Below are 20092 nucleotides of genomic sequence, written 5' to 3' on the forward strand. Positions count from 1 at the left end.
ATTTTATCTGACAATCAAATTCCATGTCATTGTGAAGAAAGTAATCATGGATAGTTTAAGTAAAGAAGAGTTTGTCTTTAGGGGATCATAGCAAAAAACAAGAATTCATTTGTTGTCAATTATCAAAAGCTTTTAATTGTCACAAACATAATTAAAATTTGCAATCACTTTTGATTTGGGCAAAGAATAAAATGTAAAGAGGTTTACAAAAGAATGAATACAAATAAAATGGACCCTTAGAAGAATGAATCTTTTCACTTAAAACAGGAAATAAAAAGCCTAATTTTGAATGTCTTTGAAGAACCTGAAGATCATTCCAGATGTAAAGTTTGTGTAAGAGATTGAAAGCACAGCCTTTTCTACTCATTTTAACAGATATTCATGTCCTTTGAAGCAATACATTTGAAGGTCTTCATATCAAGAAACATGTTTCAATTAGCTAGGAGCAATTATCATTCACTTATTCAGATCTAACATGGTGTTATGAGGACATCTTAGAACTAATATCTGGTATAAATCTAAAATTAAGATCAGTCCTAGTTAGTTGTAAAAATAAATTTTATATTTAATGTTTTAGAGGGAAAAAACAAAAATAGATATGAAAATTTATCTGTACAACTATAAGAATTCTGAGTGGAAGCTTAACACATTTAAAATTATCATTGCAAAGACAGACGTTCAGCTAATAACTTTACACAGTTTTCCTCTTGCAAGAAAATATTAAAATGTATATCTCTTAAATGAAATATTTATCTGTCACTTATGTACACAATTAGTAGCCTGGGACCTGGAGTTTAGGGTTACTACATGTATCTTTTATGCCCATCAAATTCTAATACCAGGAATAAAGCAAACAACTTTAAAAGAAACCTAGAAGTTTCTTTTTGCCCAACAAATGGAATATTCTGGATTCAGAACATTATCCCTACAATGAACCAGGCTTTTGTAAGTCAAAACTTTTTGCTTAATATTTCTGACTGGGTCCTGGAATTAATAATGGCAGTGCCAAAGTTTAGCAAATAAATCTTTTATACCTTGTAACAGATCCCCATGAATGCAACCCATAGCCATAGACATAGACCTATAAATCACATATTCTTTCTTTCTAAAGGTAAAAATCATAGACATATAATTCCATGTTGGTGCCATGGGTATCCCTTCTGTTTAGTATCTGTTCTCACAAAGTAATGGGCTTTCTTAGCCACTTTATCTCTTTCTTTACAACAAATTCCCATATGTGGAAAAAAAAATGTTTCAAGCTTGATTCTTAAACTAACAGAAATTATTATTGCTCTATCTTCTAAGTAGTTTTTATCTTTGAAAAGATAGTGTCAGGTGGAAAATACATTTAAAACACACAACTACCATATTTGGAAGATGTTACTTGCAATTGAAACTTCTGAAGAAAAACTTTGCTTGTAGATTATTTAGACTTTCTGCTATTTGTATTTTGAAGCAATTCACAGAAAAAGTAGGCATACATCATAATGTTCTATTGAACTGCAAATTTTAACTACATTATCTAGAAAATGGCAACTGATCAAGTTTCAATAGAAGAAAAGAAGGCATAATGGTTTGAGTGACTGAAGAGATAAGTGAAAGCAAACTTTATTTTTTGTGCCTATAATTGGTGACTCTAATCCCCTTTTCTCACTAGTAGGTAAAGATGTAATAAGTAATCTTAATATAAATTAGAAACTATGGCTTCATTGTAAAATTTACTTCTTTCCGTCTGTTAAATAAGCACGAGGATCTATATAATACTATAAGGGTTAATTGTTAATTTTATGTGTTACAATAATGAAATAATTAGAAGTAGGGACACAAAATAAATGTGAGTTGAATGGACAGCAATTGATGCTGTATAGTTAAGACATATAAAATCAGACAAAAGAGTAAAGATGTAGAAAACCAAACCAATCTAAAGGCTGTATTTGACCTTTGTAATAAGCTATTACAGAATTCATGAAAATGAGTTTTTATTATTTCATGAAACATACCACTATTCTTGATTTTTTTCTAGATCTTAAACAATTATTAGACTATTGGATAACTGGGGCCTGTAAAATTGTTCTGCAAATGTTAATAACTGCATTAAACATATTTCAACAGGTGCATACACATTTCAGATTTGAACATATAACACAATGTATTATAAACAAGAAAAAAATAATCGTTGAATTTTATTATGATTAGTGATATCCATTCCCGGTAAAAAGAATCTAAGCATTGGAGAAGTTCAAAGTAAATGCTTTAATGAAAGTTATGAATGGTATTTAACATGAGACCTATGCATATGCAATATTATATTTTTCATATCAATGAAAAATTCCATAAAAATAGCTATGTTAAATTTCATATGTAAACATTTAACAAATATATTTGTATTTTTTTATTTTTATACAATGAATATTAATACATATTGCATTGGTTTATTTTAATGACGTTTATTTAAGTTCAATTGTACAAAACATAATTCGTGGTCAAAAGTATCAAGCAATAAATTTTAAATATTGTACAGGGAATAACAGATGATAAAAAATTGTAAACCCCATGTAAAGACAGCCAGATAAGCTCACTGGAAATTTTTTAATTAAATAAGCTTAAAAAGATATTGGATTAAATGATAATATATGGAATATAAGATTTCCAAATGTTAATTTAGTTAACTCTTTTGTAGTAGCTATACACACACATACCACTTTTATGTACTATCTCTAGAAGTAAAATCTTGAACTATATAAGATATATAAGATATATATGAGTAGAACAAGGAGGACATCTTGAGGTCATTTTAGAAATGTACACGATTTTATAGTCTGCACACAGTTTATGATTTTAAAAACAGATCCTTCAAGCTAAGTAAACACTTCTAATATAAAATGTATTTTTTCTTGATAAAAACAAAAAGGCAAAGCAAAAGCTTTTAGATTCACTTGAAAGAATTCTCTTTCTCACACAAACACACGCATACACACATATACATACACATGTAAAGGTTACAAAGAAGTTGTTTCTTACTGAATAAGAAATAAAATTTTAAAATAAGCATACGTCTGTACAAACTGTTCTGGCAAAACTATCTTAAATATTTTTCCACAGTAGTAAAATAGAACCCTTCCACAAATATTGGTTCGATACATTTAATTAATCCACTGTATACTATTTTCACTTCCTACTTCTAGAAAAATAGAAATAACAGCTAACAGGAGGTTTGGAGTTTCCCCATTTATGTCTTTTCCTATGAACCTTGATTTAAAGCTGGACTTGCAGGACCATTGACAGAATGTTCTGGCCCCTCAGTGCCACTTGTGGGTTCAGAACCTGTAGCCTGTTCCTTTGCTTCAGGGAGCTTTTCTGTGGCACCAAGTGGATTAACACAATTAGCATCCTGCTTTACTTTGTCCACTTCATTATCAAATTCAATTTTATCTTCTTGATGGTTGTTTTTCTTTACTTGTCCATTCTGAGCAGGGTAGGTGCTGGCAATGATGTCATATAGGAATTGGTATTGCTCCTAGTAAAGGAATTAAGCAGGAAATTACACGAAGAAAGTTGATGTCATTATTTTTATGCCAGATGAAGATTAGCAAGAACTAATGATTTATTTGTGGAAGTATTGGATGACAGAAAAGTACTTTGATATGTTCTCATAAAGACATTTAAATAATTTAGTTTCTTTATGGTCCTAAAGGGTTGACTGCAGGGTACTTTTTGAACTTTACCTTGGAGCAACCCCAAACTGGTGTTCACTCCTCTCATGGGCCATTTCCATGCCTTTGCTCATGATGCCATATTTTGTACCTATCCTCCTGTCTAATGCCTACAAATCATTTAAGAATCAGAGCAGGAATCACCTGCTTCAAGAAGCGCTCCTTGATTCCTAAAGTTTAAATTAAATGCCCTCATTTGTGTTCTTCTTATAATTTCTCTGTCATTTTACATACTACATTGATTAGTAAATACCTGACTTTCCCTCAAACTCACCAATTAGACTCTTTATAGCAAGAACATATAGCAAGCATTTGATACATTTTTAAGTATCAAGATTTGAAATCTCAATATCATACATGATTAAAAGCTTTATATAGTTTAGTGAGTAATTAAGTTTACATTGTGAATAAGGATTAATTCCCAGATGACCATCTACAGGTACTACCACCTAGAGGGTATACACGATAGATCGATTACAAGAAAATAAAACTTATTTTCCTCCCTGTATCCACATTTCTTTGCAATATGAATTTGCAGGCCCTCTCAAGAAGTGGGGTCTGTTTCCTACCCCTTGAATCTGGGCAGGCTTTATGACTTATCTGACTAATAATATACAGAAGAAGATATCTGTGTCACTTTCAAACCTGGGCCTCAAGTGGTCTCACACAAATCTTCTTTCCTCTGTGGAACTTGCTGCTTTAATGTGAATAAGCCTGGGCTAGTCTTCTGGATGAGGAGGGACATGTGGCCTACTCGCTGTTGTTGCCATAGCTAAATGGCAGCCACATGCCAGCCTGCTGGCAGTGTAGGTCACTTTAGACCAGCCAAACTGTAGGGCACACATCAGCTGAAGGCAGACACATGAGTCAGCCTGGTCTCTATTGGCTGAGCTTGAGGGCATCAGCAGAACATTCCAGCATATCATTAGACTACTGAACCATAATAAATGTTACTTGTTTAGGCCCCCAAATTTGGGGGTGGTTTATTACACAACACAAATAGATACAGGAGTGAAGGCAAGAAAATTAAGAAATTCAGGAGCATTTAGGGAAAAACTCTTCATGAACTGTCACAACAAAGGGCTAGGAACTTTAGGCTCTTATTTAGATTGATAACAATTTAATGTGAATTATCATGTAAAAGTAGAAAAGATAAAAGAATAGGAAAGAAAATATAGGAAAGGAGAGAAAAGGAAAGGGAGAAAAGAACAAAAGAGAGGAAAGGAGAGGAGAAAAAAAAAGGAAACCATCAAAAAGAAAAAAAAAGTTCCAAGCACGTTAAAAGCAACAGTGAAGTATACTTACAAATGTGGAAACCATGCCAGGCCTAGCTTTGCGTAGAGCTTTTACCACTTGAAAAATATCCACTACCTCTTCTGTTTCCGCACTTTCTAAGAGATTTAACAAAGCACAAAATATTCCCGTTTGCTGAGATCCATCCCTATAAAAGAAAGAAAAGGTAGAAAATAATCCTACTTGTTACCAAAAAGGATGATATTAGAATAAAAACAGGAAGAGAGAGAATATATTTTTTACTTTATGTTTATCATAATTATCTTATTCCAACCTCTTTCAAGAACAAAATTATGTATGCTAAATGCATTTTTAGGCAAACTTTTTCAATTTAAGAGTATGATAATCCTGGAATTGAAAACTTATTTGTCTTAGGCTTTAAAAATATATTTTCTTTTATTTAGTATTTTATAGATTTTAGTGCATTTTTATTTACATCTGAAGTTATTGAAACCAATATCAGAATGTCAGTATGATAGATAAGGAAACTAAGATTTTGAGAAGAGAAAGGTATAGCTTGAAGCTGATGTAACCAGAACTATTAGACCTAATATTCTGTAAATTACTAGAACACATGCTTCTTCACTCTTCTGCCTCTCTACCACGTTCACAAATGTTTTCACTTCTGCATCAGTAGAAAAGTAATATCCAGTAGAATTATTCATTAAAAAGAGAGCAATTAAATAGTTTACCAAACAATGAGCAGTATAAAGCATTATCATGAAGATTCGGTTTAAACAATATGTTACCAGCAGGGTGCTTTAGTTATTGTACATAAATCATATTCTAAGAAACATATATAGTTTTACAGTGTAAACTTCCCTTTCTCAGCTTTCTTTCCACATAAATGCTAAATATTTGTATATTTCTAAAGGCTTGATTCTAGTGTATGCGATTCCAATAATAACAATTAGACTTTTTCAGAAATTCTAAAAGCTTTTCACTAGATTAACATTCCTCATTTTACTTTAATGTTTTTCATTTCTCATTTACTTCAATATTCTTTTTCGTGTAAACTTTTATATTATATATCCTTCTTTCAATTATATTGCTTATTTAAGATGAATATGTAAGCATCTATCATCTATCACAGATGAAGGAACTAATAAAATCCAGTAGTATTATTGATATTATCACAATCTTTGCCCTTTGGTTCAGTTTAGAAAATTAAATAATGTGTTTCAAATCAAAATTGCTAACCTTTGGGATTTCAGTTAATATTTAACTTAAAATATGTTTAATAAACTTCATGTTCATTAAACATATTAGGTGTTTTTGTGACACTTAATAGAGTAGATCAATGTATATGAATATATGTGTAATGTGATACCCATCTACCTATCTGTTCACACACCTTTCCATTCATTAATTCATTCACACAGATGACATTCCTGGCTCAATGTTAGCTACTAAGGAATCAAAGATGACATGACTCCAAGTATTAAAAAACACAACTTAAAATTACTGCACTATAATATAACCACTTCTATTATATTTCTATAATAGTTATGCTGTGGAAACAACCAAGAGAGTGACTGACTCCATAAGAAGTTTTTACTGTGGTTATGTGTTTCATATATGAGGATAAATAGGTAAGACAACATGTGAACCGGGAAGTCAAGCATTATGATTTTTGGAGCACATTCTACCAAATCCCACCCACCTGCAGTGAATGAGGAGAGGTGTACTCTTGTGATGCTTGTTCCCTTCGGAGGAATTCTTCTGGGGAAGTTTTTCTTTGAGGACCTGAATCAGAGAGACTAATTCCTTGGGTTCTGCAGGAAGCTGCTCCACACTCCAGTTTGTATATTGGTACTGGTACACAGTTCGAGAGTCTTTCCTCTAAAATCAGAATTGAAGACAGCATTAACTGGAGTGAAGGTCAGCTTATTTTCTAATTTGATAGTCATATTTTCTTCACAATTACTTTTATTTAAATAATTTTAAAATGTTATTCTGAAACATTATGTATATGTTGGCCTTGCCTGCATAGAGTAATTTACATTCATTTTGCTACCAGATCCATTATACGAAAGAAACATACTCCCAAAATTGTTTCCATACCTTGGAATGTCTCAGTTCAAAGACACGAAGGGTGTAAGTTGAAGATTTGTTTGTGTCTTTCATGTCAACTTCGATATCTCCATATGTTTGCTTTCCTTCTCCCCAGTACTGAGCACAGATTTCCTGGATAAAAGAAGACAATTCAACAGTTTCTGTTTGCTATTTAAAGTATGCAAAGGATCAGTCTCCTTCTTTCTCCCTTTCTCTCTCTTTCTCTGTCTGTGCCTCTTTTCTATTAAATGAAAATTATTGTTTGCTAAATTTGAAACCTGCTTATAAAAATCCAGAATCTAGTTTAAGCATTGGGGACTCATTTAATAAATATGTGGTATTTCCTTGTGTAAGAAAAGGGAAGCTGAGCACAATCGAGGTGGCTGCGACACCCCCGGAACAGCTGTCCCCCGGAACAGCTGTCTTCCTTAGTGTAGGTCTTTGAGGTTTGCTCCTCTTTTCCACATGCTTATCATCACCTCTTCAATATTTATGGCTGGCATGAGTCAATGTTATTCACGACCCTTTCAATAACTCAGGTCCCACTGTCCCTTCAGTGGTTCTTGAGGAAGAAGGCTGCATCTTTTGGAGCTTTGTCTCTGTCATCTTGTTGACCAACACCATGAGCAGCTTTATATATTTTGTCTGCATATCTAAGGAAAGGGCCAGATTGAAGAGTAGATGAATCACAAAAGTGTTTCTTCTCGCTACCAACTGTTGTCTACCAACTACGACCCATCAATTTCTGACAAATACAGGCAGTCCTGCCTGTACTTCCATCCTGTTTCCCAGCTTTCACAATTTATATGAAGGAAAAGATTGTGGGAATTCCACGCTAGAAATCTGGACATATGTTCCTTTAAAACAGAAAACATAAAAAGCAACTTTCCATGTACAGGGGAAGGGGACCAGGTGAGGGTGAGAAAGAGTGGGATTTGGGGGAGAGAGAGGGACATAATAAATCTTAAATCTTTTGCATACTTATAAGGTTATTCACTGAATAAGCTTGAACATATGTCAGATAATGTGGTCGGTGCTAAAGCTGAGTGAGATCTACCACCAGGGAAATTTTAATAATAACTGAAGATATTAAGGAAAGGATAAAATATCTGTCACAAGCATTAAGTAAAAGATCAAATTATATCTTAGATTCACCTTCAACTATAGACTTTTATGGCAATAAATATTACATGGGAATAAAGAAAGGAGGATACAGATATATTTTTCAGGACTTTGGTCTTGTTAAAAGCATAGCGTCAAAATTGGAAGAGAGCACACATTTAGTTACATGGAACATCAATAAGTTTAGACTCAGTGATGACAATGCAAATGGTGTGTTCAGGCTTGGGCACAAAACCTGCTTGTCCAGAGTGGAGAGGATGGAAAACATAAAAATGGGAGGAAGATGAAAGACACATGACGGGGTGATTGTCGAGGGCGCTGGATATCACAAAAAGAGCTTGGTTTTTATCTTGAGAAAATGAGGAAAACAGAGTGAAAATGTAGCTGTTATTTGCTGTGACACTGGCATTGCTGCGTCCTGGCTAATCTGTGAGTAGCATGCAAGACTGGAGGGGGCAAACACGAGAGACTGTCAGAATCCAGACATAGCTGATGGAGGCCAACACCAGGGTGAAAGGGGTAAGATTGAGCAGACAGAATTGTGTGATGGAGGGCTAAAAAAGATGTGGGTATGGTGATCAAGCAAGCAATCCAAGACTGGAGAATGAAGTTTTATGACAGAGAGGTTTAAAAAAAAAATCCTCAAAAGTACAAACCTGGTCTCCGTGTTTCAGTTCTGTCAGCATAACAATAACTTTGACTTTTCTTTGGAAGATCATCTGCCAAAAGTCACCAATGGTCTCCTTCAGTGGTCCCTGAGCAGCAATCATCACTTCAGGTTTCCAGTAGCTCTTTTTAGACAAAAAAGGGTGGGACTTTGTTACTACAGAAGAGAGCTCAGTAGATTCTTAAAATAACCATTTTGAAATAGAGTTACTTAGTTTGATATCAGTGCTGTCACATACAAATAGTAAGATTCCTATGTCCAAGAAACAATGTAATAGCTATGTGTAAAATAATTATGCAGATAATAATTCTTAGCTAATAATGTAAAATCAAGATTACAACATATCTTGGGAAACAAGTTTTCCTTTCCACAAAAGACACACCTTTTTGTTTCTCTATAAAGGTTAGTGTGATTATAACAATAAAATACTTAAGCATTGGAAATTACCTTCATCATGTCTATACTAATTTTAATTAGTGTCTTTATATTTTTATGGTATTTCTTAATTAAACTAATATTCCATGAATGTGTGCTTTAGGAAACTGGAAAATAAGTAAATCCAACTTAATGTATAAATAATAAATATTTAATAAATGACTAAAGTTTCATTGTTTGAATTCTCAGTTAATTAAAAAGGTGGGGGATGTGACACAGACTCACCTAATAATTCAGTTAATCTGAATGAAAAGTTTCTAACCATACAAATATGCAAATTTGGCTTTGCCTACAATTTGGGTATCTGAGCATGTATAAACATTTTCAAATACTTGTATTTGCTCAAATTTTACTATTTTTAAAATTGATGTGATTATAGCTATATTTGTCATAAAATATAACCAATAGCATTAACTTATTTTGTATCAGGTTATTAGGTTATAGTATTTTTAAATCTTTCATTAAGTTAAAATGTAGCATTGAAATTGAAACTCTCATGTCAATCTATATGTAGTTATGACCAAGCTCATTATTCTTTTATAAAATCACTTAATGAATGGCCCTAATAACATAGATATGACTTTAAAATGGCTGGATCTTGGGTTTTGCAATTTAAGTACCTACCATTATAAAAGATGCATTGATGTATTTGCTTGGTTCCTCTGAATCACTGTCATCATCAGAGGATTCATCTGAATCATGGTCACTCTCTTTACTCATTTCCAGCTCATGTTTAAGTGGCACTCTGTTATAGTCATCTATGTAAAATAAATCAGTAGTAAGCCTTCCTTTAAAAAATTAAATTTCTTCTTCATTGTCATGTGGAAATTTGAAAGTATTTAAAAAGGGACACATTGCATTATGAAAACTTATTGATCTGCATGAAATAAGATCCTATATAAAATTCAGTACTTGTTGATAAACAAATTATACAACAAAAGTCTAAGGAAAAGGATTCCAGGAAAAAACATGGAACATAATTACATGTCAAACAACAAATACATATCATAACATTATATATGATTATTTAATTTTTGATACATACACTTTAGTTTCCCATACAATATTATAATTCTGCTTGATATAAGTTTACAAAATACATAGCTTAGATTTTTTCCCTCAATTACATTCCAGTAACATTAAATTAACAATCTTATATAGGTAGCTTTGATTAATTACTTTTTAGCCCAGAAAATTATTTGATCCATAATTTCTCACTGTTTCTTAATTGCTATAATTTACAATAACTTGGTCAAATGATTTGATTAACCATATCACCATCAATTCCATATTTTAAACTACATTCGTAAGGACTCCTGTGGAAATCAACTAGGTCAGCCATGCACTGATCTGATTTATTTGGTCGTCTAATTTATCAACTTGTGTTATATTTTATCCATGCTAATTTTAGTTTATGCAGCTGAATAAAATTACCATATGTGATGTTAATATGCTTAAAGAGTAGAATTCAAGTCTTGAAACTGTGCATATTGTGATCTGTTAAATTTGATGATTTAGAGTTTATAGAGTATATCCCCCTACTTTCAACCTCCCAGATATAAGGGATAAAAAGGAAACATAAAGAGAACAAATGGATGTAATTTTTACTATTTGTCAATTACTCTGGAGTAAATAACTGAAATAAACTAAAAATGAAAGAAAATGGGTAAAAGAGACTTGCTCTGTTTTCTCCCAGCTTTAAATATTTCACTTTTACGACAATTCATTTCTGAAATAATTGGTAAAAAGAAAACACTGAATACAGTCTACCCTCCAAAGCCCATTGTAAATGTTCAGGATTATAAGACTTTGCAATAACTAGTATTTCAATACCTATTAACTTCTTCCCTATTAACAACCAAATGTTGAAATCTTGCTTCAAGATCATTTGTATGAGTGTGTGTCCCACATTAAACAAATCCAAAAGAGCTTAACTTTATCTGATATGAAAAAAATAAAATAAACTACATACATGGGATGACATTAGAATTCCTGTTTTTATTTTTATTTTCTTCCTGATTTCCAATGTGCTGTGTCCTCCAGCTCCTATATGAAGGAAGTCTCTGAAGAAAAAAAATGAAAAACTCATTTAAAATGTAAATATTGGCTTATTGCATAATAAGATGCTCCCTAAAGAAAAGCATTTCATTATTTTTTGTGAAATTTGCATATGCTCCCTATAGGCCATAATTTTTCAGTTTGCCTCTGATTATTTTTTTCTTTAAATTGCTCAGGCATTTAGTCCTTTTGACAGGGTGAGTATGAGCTAAAGATATATAATATGTAACAGACTATGTCTCCTTCTTCAGAGCTGCTTGATAGAAAAATAATAGTTTGTTCTTACATAAGTTGAAAGCACTAGACTGATGTTGGTCTATATTGCAAAAGCAATGGTAAGTTATTTTAAGTTAACAGAAATAAACTTTGGAGACACCACATTCATAGGAGACTTGGCACATGTTTTGAAAGTTTATTCTTAATTTGTTTACACCTTCTAGATTGATTTCCTCTCACCCACAGTTACTAATTAGTCAGAAGAGATCTATCATTTCTACAGATGAGGCTCACAAATCCTTTTAGTTTTCCTTCCTCCTACTTAATCTAGTCTACCCTCATTTGTCACTTGTAAAACATCAACAATTTCTTAACTGGCCTCTTTGTCTTCAATCTCGCTTGCTCTCATCCTTCTAAAACACAAAACAGAAGATGCTTTTCTGAAGATGAACTTTCCACCACTATAAGAAAACAAAAAACCTCCTCAAAATAGTGTAAGAAGTCTTTAGTGATATGCCCCTGACTATTTCTCCAGCCTTACACCCTTCTAGGTCCCTCCATACTTCTACCAAACCAGCTTCCTCAGTTCTTGGAAAGGCCAAGCTTTTCTTTAACTCTTGGCAGATAAACATGTTTGTTGTTGTTGTTGTTTGTTTGTTTTTGTTTTTTTCTTACTTGAACTACCTTTTCCCCTTTTGGTTGCTCTAATAACTTTTCTTACCCTATAGGTATCAGTTTAAATGCCAATTTATTCTGGAAGACCTCCCTGCCTCCAGTCTTTCCTCTCCACTAGTCCTTAAATAAGTAGTTGTCAAGTGAACAATATTTAATGATAATATTTAATGTTACAAATAACTTAAACTGAGAAAGCTCCTCATGTACAATTCAGTAAGATTTTATATACACACACATGCATGTATATATGTGTATGTATATAGATATATATTTTTTCAGCATGGTACCCTCGTTCAAATTAATCATGGCACTCTGTTTCAAACCTCATTCATAGCTATGTAATTGAGTGAAAGCAAACATCATCATTGAATTTTAGGCCACTTAAACACCACCATGAGCTGCATGAAGGACCACATGTTTTGGAAATTATTATAACACCTTGTGCTCTTGTGAGTGTAGTCACCGAGGCAGCCTGTGCCCTGTAGCAATACTCAGGATTATAGGTGGAATTAATGGTTCACCTTCATCTAAGACACAAAGGATCTGTCACTCTTAAATCTCTGCCTGCTTCACATGCCATCACAAGTCTAAGCTTCCCAGTGCATCCACATTCCCCAGACTTTTATTCCTGAATGGTTATTTGTATCCTCAGATACAACCTAGTCTCTTACACCTTACCCAACAGTGCCTTCCTCCCCTGCCCTCTGATGCTCATAGTCTGTCATCTGTGAACTCCCATTTATCCTAATCATCTTCTTCCAACAGTCACTTCACCTTTTTTTTTCTTTCCACCAATTGAACTTTCCATCACTGAAAGTGATGGAAAATTGAAACATGGATGTCAGCTAAGAACACCACCAATAACTCGGCAGCCCTTTTAAGAAAAAGTTGACTTTCCCCCTCATACTCCTTTTACCTCACAGCTTTAAGAAAAGATACGTGTTCTCCTTACTCTCTGATTCTACTTGCAAACCATTTCTACTTATTCTCTTTCAAATAAACCAACCACTCTGATATTCCTGCCATCATACTATGCTAGCTTCTATCCACTGCCCTTCACTGGGAAGTGTCAGGTATTGATTTCTAAATCACTCCACCTCATTTAGTTTTAGGCTTGGCTAAGTATGTGCTCTTCTTTCCAAGGTCTGTCATCATTTTTGGTTAATTCAACATTGACAAGAATGATCTATCCAACACTCTAGTCTCTTCATTTCTTAGCTTCTTCACCTCCCTCCACTTCCCAGTCATCCACTTTCATCATTCCACCTTTGTAGGTTTCATTCCAAATATCACATCACCTCTAAAATCACAACTTCAATTATCCCTGTTGTTGAAAATTACCCCTATTATTCCTGGTCATTTATTCTAGTATGTTCAACCTAGCAATCTGTAATTCTATCAAAATGTCCAACTTATTATCCTTACTGCTTTCTCTCACCTCCCTGGTGCGGCCAATTTGCTTTTTATTTTCCACCTCAGTCATCATTCATTTGTAAACACCCTCAACTTGTTTGCCTCACTACTTTCAAATAGACACTTTTCGAAATCTAGATAGGTTTAACTCAACCATCTGCACACACAGCCTCGACCCTCAAAGAGCTAAATGCTGCTATAGAAAACAATACAACCAACTGACTAATTCTTCTTTAAACTCATAACGATAAATTTAGATGATCAAATGATAACTTCTGGCAATCTGCCTAGGGAGATTGCTTTTCTACTTTGAGATAACTAGTTCATACCCTTCCTCAAGCATTAAGCTCTTCTTTGCTCTACTCGCTCCTGTATCTCTCAACTCTCAACTGATGATCTAGCCTCATATTTTCTTGAAAAAGCGATAGATCATCAGGCAAGAGCTGCCTCAATTTCCCAATACCAAATTGACCAACCGACTTGCATCTCTACCCTCATCTTCTGTCTTACTGTCTGCTTAAATGGAATAATTTCACTGCTTCTATCTGTGATCTGGATCACATCCTCTCATCCGTCTTCCCATGACCACTTGCAGATCATTTTGACTGCTGTGCCTAGAATTGTACTTGGCACACACAGCAGAAACTCAAGCACATTTGTTTAGTGAAAAATAGTCTGTCTTTTCTATAGTAAATAAACATTCATAAGAATGTTTAACTTACATGTATAACTGTCTCTAAACAGCATATGTGTTTACATGGATTAGTAGGGCAGGTATAAAGGTATATTGAATATGGTTAATTTGTCAGCTAGAAAAGCAAGAAAACAACAATAAAACACTACTCTGCTTGAGACTACCCTGTACCTGCTAGTTCTTCCATTGTAAGTACAGGTCTTCTGGGATATTGAGTCACTTGGTGATTACTGCATGCTCCACCTCCAGCCCCATCTTAACCTCACTTTGATCCTAAACATTAAATGGTTCTGCATCTGACTAAAAGCATACTCCTGGTCTTTAGAAATTCTGAATTTACCAGTTTGGTACATTACAGAATGACTCACTAAACTGGAAATCATAGGTGGAACAAAAAAAACACAAAACACTTTTTTGACAACGGAGCAATTTGAGGACAGATATGCCAAATTTCTGAAATTATAGTCAACTACATGCTAGGTTAGCTGTCAGAATAATTGCCTAATAAATAGGTTAGGACACATGTACTTATCTTTTACTGTCTGTCTGGCAGCTCCAGCCAGTTCAACTTCCTAAGCAGTCATAAACTCTTCTAATGATTTCCTTTACAAACGAAAACCAGATACAGTTTTTAAAGGTGATATGCTATATTGCCTTTGGCAGATGAGTTTTGTGGCTACATACTGTTATCTCGACACTTTATTTTATACCAGCTTAATGAGGAATGACTGAAAGTGTTAGTAATAAAGTCAGATTTCTGGGTCTAAAGAAATCTATATAATTGTTGTGTGGATTCAGGCATTTCTCTTAACTCGCTGTGTCCTAGTTTTCTCATCTGTGCTCCACTGGTTCTGGTGAGGACCAAACACGAGCACTATGTCAAGTGCACAGCAAACACCTAGAAAGTAGATGACACTCAGTAAAAGTTGCCTGTAATTACTATTATTGTTGTCACTATCATTACCTGGAATTCAGCCTCTAGTGGAGATGGCTCACTGGGTGGATCCCTTTTCTTCATGTTATGTAGATATGGATGTAATTCAGACAAATTCACTTCTGTTTCTCCAAACTGATTGTATTCAACCAAAGCCTGATGGATCAAGATGTACTGGGCCTACAATTTCAGGAAAAAATACAGATAATTAACTAATAATTTAGAGTCCTGCAAGTCATATTTAATTAAAATACACATTCCCCATAATTTTGCTCATATTGGAACAATACATGGCAAAGCAAACTGATATCTATAATATTTATGTGATATCTATAATATTCTGGAAGTTCACTCTCAGAGTTTTCTGGAATATGAGCAAATTCTATTTTCAGATTATTTTTTCAGAAAAATTACTTTACAAATAGATTATCCATGTACTCTGTATTGCACAACTTTTATTCCTAAAAACTAAAGAACATTGTATGTTACTTCATTTAGTAATTATTGGGACAATAAGCCAAATTACTGAATGTAAAACCATAATAAATATCACAGTATATTCAAGAAGTAAAAAAGCAAGTTGTTATTCCTTAGAAAACCTTTTTAAATAGTTTTTAGAACTTTCAAAATAAGAAAATTATTTTTTAATAAGAAAATTATTTTTTTAATCCAATATGCCAAACCCAGATTTAACCACTCTTAACTGCTTATTTTGTTTGAATCCAGTATTTTCAAAGAAATAGTATACTTCTGATAATCCTCTTTAACTACCACCTTTAGTTCCCTGAGTTTGGCAGTATCTTTCCACTGTACTTTATTTTCCACTGTAAATCATTTCTTTTTATAAGGTTAACAATTTGTTTTTATATTTCTACTCTGCTATATATGCATCTATAATCATAAGCACTGTACATTTTTGTGCTTTAAAAAAATCACATGAATTATATCTTGAATGTTTCGTGTGCCAACTTTACTCACTCATTGTTTTCATCTGAGCATCTCTCCAGACAGACAGACACAAACCTAGATTATTGCTTTCTACCACAACATAGCATTTGTCGTACAGAGAGTCCACATGTCCAAATTTTGTTTTCCTATTCCCCTATTGATACATATCTATGGTGTTTCCATTCTTTCATTGGTACATATTTCGGTTTGTTTTGTTTTGTTTTGTTGCTATTCTTGCAAATGTTTCTAGTTGATGCTTCTCTTGGGTATGTGCACATATGTGATTTTTGCGGGGTCAAATACAGACATTTTCAGTAATAACCATCACTTACAATCACCAAATGCATAGTATGTGCCAGAGACTTGTTTAAGTGTTTTATTTGTATTACTTTTGGGGTTATGAGTCTGTGAGGTATTATCATTGCCTCCATTTTACAGATGACTTAACTGAGGTACAGTCAGACTAAAAATACTTAATAAATAATACCACTCACCCTTGTATTAATAATTAAAAGCAAGATTTGGAACCTGAAAGTGTAGTTTCTAAAACCAGGCTGTTGACTACTATACTATTCTGTCTGTTCAGTTTAATTTTATGAGATGATGCCAAATCTGTTTTCAGCGTTTTTAGTTTTCTTGCCAATCTGATATATGTAAATGGCAGTTCATTATTTTAAAAAGTGTATGTTTTGTGGTCATCTTTCTTCCACAGTACTTTTAGGCACTAATGAAAAATGCTTCTAAGTATTTCTGGTGATTATCACATGTTTTAGTTTTCAGGAAATCATCTACTCTTTGAAGTTGCGAAGAATTTCGATTTTTTAAAATATCATTAGTATCACTTGGAAAAGATTTAAGTCCAAAAAACCAAAGTGAGAATAATCACTAAAGGTTAGAACATACCTCTACTTGAACCATCAGGCATCTCTGTCGCCTTAGCTTGACAACGTAACCATAAACATCTACTTTGTTCTCAGCTTCCAGGCCTTCTAGCATGGCATCAATTCCGATATAGGTGCCTGTGCGCCCGACACCAGCACTGGCAAACCAAGCAAAAAGAAGGTAAAGGCATGATCACGGTAAAGCTGCAGGTGTGAAACAGATATAAGAATCTAAGTTTCTCCCATAGGTTGTTTCCCAAAATAGCAATTGCCAAAGGGAAAGAGGTCTCTAACAGCCCTAGGCAGGTGGATTCTGTTGGAGTTGTTGTTGTTGTTGTTTTTCCTACCTGCAGTGCACCACAATGGGACCACTGAAGAAATTGCTGAAGGCATTCACTCTCCTTCTCAGTTTGAGAAGCAAGTGAGGATCCTCAGGCACCCCGTGGTCTGGCCAGCTGGTAAACTGAATGTGAGTCACCTCTCTTCCAGTTGCTTTTTCTTTTTTCTAGTCAAGAGATAATATATTCTTTGAAATAATTTTTTAAAGCAGACTATGAAACATAAGTAAGTGGAAGGGAGTACCAATACAGAGTCTCCTCGTGCAAACATAAACCGCTCAAAAGAGTTCATAATTTCCTCAGGTGTCTTATACATCTTCTCAGCCATGACTGCATTTTCCTTTTTAATCAATAACTAGTAGCTAAGATATCGTGCAGGACTTGCATGCACTACCCTGTAAGCAATATCTTACCAGTAAGGTAAGTAAGGTAAAGAAAGTATAACCAAAATTTCTAGAAACTTGCGTGCTGTCAAGCCAAAATAAATAAATAAACAAATAAACATACACCATAAAAGGGGGGTGCGTGGCTGAAAGCTTTTTGGATGTGTGTTTACAATGATATGGTAAAGGTCATTCTCACAGCTGTTTAAAATACTTCTACTTGATAGGCCAGCAAGCAGGACTCATTCTTATGTGAGCAAAGTCTGATTATTTGATGAACATTATATTCCTTAGACCTTCACATGGTAGCACTGTCAACTCAGAATGTAGAGAGAGGACTGAGGAAAGTCAGCCCCAGGTTATCGCTCAGGTTTGTTCTAATTTCAAGGTAACCACCACAAGATGCATAAGTCATAATTCTCTCACCAGGTATAAAGAACCATCTACATTTAGATAACAAAAGAAACATACAAACTGAGTTAATTAACACCAGTAAACCCAGACTACAGAATGTAGCCAGATAGTCATCAACCTAGAAATATACCCTCATATCTATGGATCCGGTGCCTTTGTGGCTTAGTCAAACAAGTATTTAGCCAGAAACTATTGATAGGATTGTTTCACAGCACTCTATAGACATAACAATTAGTAATACCATGGAAATCTAAGAAGACCTATGGAGATATATAGAGTAAGTCTATTTCTTCTGTAGAAAATGTATCTAGACTATACAAAAATAAAATTTAGATTACTAAAAGGCCTACAATAAATGAAGTTAAGAGAAAATCTTAACCCCCTATACAAAGACTTGTATTTTTTTTAAACAGCTCTATTAAGATATGTTTTACAATCTTGATAGGTTGCATGTATCCAGGAATTTATCTATTTCTTCTAAGTTTTCCAATTTATTAGCATATAACTGCTCATAGTAGCATCTAATAATCACTTAAATTTCTACAGTATCAGTGGCAATGTCTCTTTTTTCATCTGTGACTGTATTTATTTGAGTCTCCACTCTTTTTCCCTTAGTCTGGCTAAAGGTTTATCAATTTTATCTTTTTTTTTTTTTCTTTTTTTGAGATGGAGTCTCGCTGCAAAGCCCAGGCTGGAGTGCAATGATGCAATCTTCACTCACTGCAACCTCGGCTTCCCAGGTTCAAGTGATTCTACTGCCTCATCCTCCCAAGTAGCTGGGATTACAGGTGCGTGCCACCACACCTGGCTAATTTTTTTCTTTTTCTTTTTTTTTTTTAATTTTTAGTAGAGATAGGGTTTCACCTTATTGGCCAGGCTGGTCTCAAACTCCTGACCTCAAGTGATACAGCCACCTTGGCCTCTTAAAGTACTGGGATTTCAGGCATGAGCCACTGCACCTGGCCTGTCAATTTTATCTCTTTTTAAAAGACAACATTTTATTTCATTGATGCTTTGTATTATTTTTTTATTTCAATTTCATTTATTTCTACTTTGATCTTTATTATTTTTCTCTTCCAATTTACCGTTTGGTTTGTGCTTGCTTTTCTAGTTCTTTGAAATGTATCATGTTGTTTATTTGAAATTTTTCTTTTTTAATGCAGGTGCTTACTCTTACAAACTTTTCTCTTAGTACTGCTTTCACTGTATCACATAGGATTTGGATTGTTGTGTTCCCATTTTCATTTGTTTTGAGAAATTTTAAAATTTCTTTAGTGATTTCCTCATTGAATCAATGGTCATTGAGGAATACATTGTTCACTCTCCACAAGTTTGTATAGTTTCCAAAATTCTTGTTATTGATTTCTAGTTTGATTGTAGTCAAAGAAAAGTTTATATAATTCATTTTTTAAAATTTTATAAGACTTGCTTCATAGCATAACACAAGGTATGTCCCTGAGTATGATCCATGGATCTGAAGAATGTGTATCCTTCAGACATTGGTTGAAGTGTTCTATAAACGTCTATTAGGTTCATTTGGTCTAAAATGCAAATTAAGACCAATGTTTCTTTGTTGATTTTCTTCCTGGGTGATCTGACTAATGCTGAAAGTAGGGTGTTGAAGTCTCCAACTGCTATTGTATTGGAGTCTATCTCTCTCTTTAGCTCTAATAATATTTGCTTTATATATCTGTGTGCTCCAGTATTATGTGCATATATATTTACAATTGTTATATCCTCTTGCTGAATTAACTCCTTTATCATTACATAGAGACAATCAATATCTCTTTTATTCGTTTTTGTGTTGAAATACACCTGTGTGATATAAGTATAGGTACTCCTTCTCTTTTTAG

At 33.7% G+C, this 20092-nt stretch overlaps 1 protein-coding gene across 5 annotated transcripts in view; it reads right to left on the reverse strand.

Moving 5' to 3' along the window:
- Window positions 1-2152: 2152 nt before the first annotated feature.
- The window catches only part of PTPRC (protein tyrosine phosphatase receptor type C), a 122612-nt gene continuing 104672 nt past the window's right edge, over window positions 2153-20092 (reverse strand). For all 5 annotated transcript variants that reach the window (XM_050782448.1, XM_050782425.1, XM_050782419.1 and 2 more), the window contains 10 exons: window positions 17452-17609; window positions 17127-17262; window positions 15306-15455; window positions 11258-11348; window positions 9910-10043; window positions 8840-8974; window positions 7071-7193; window positions 6670-6848; window positions 5019-5154; window positions 2153-3517 (listed from right to left, as the gene is read on the reverse strand). In XM_050782448.1, coding sequence (XP_050638405.1) covers window positions 3242-3517; window positions 5019-5154; window positions 6670-6848; window positions 7071-7193; window positions 8840-8974; window positions 9910-10043; window positions 11258-11348; window positions 15306-15455; window positions 17127-17262; window positions 17452-17609 — 1518 coding nt within the window. In that variant the 3' untranslated portion in view covers window positions 2153-3241. The remainder of the gene's footprint in view (window positions 3518-5018; window positions 5155-6669; window positions 6849-7070; window positions 7194-8839; window positions 8975-9909; window positions 10044-11257; window positions 11349-15305; window positions 15456-17126; window positions 17263-17451; window positions 17610-20092) is intronic.

This window comes from Macaca thibetana, chromosome 1, assembly GCF_024542745.1.
Source record: "Macaca thibetana thibetana isolate TM-01 chromosome 1, ASM2454274v1, whole genome shotgun sequence".
Classification (NCBI taxonomy): domain Eukaryota; kingdom Metazoa; phylum Chordata; class Mammalia; order Primates; family Cercopithecidae; genus Macaca; species Macaca thibetana.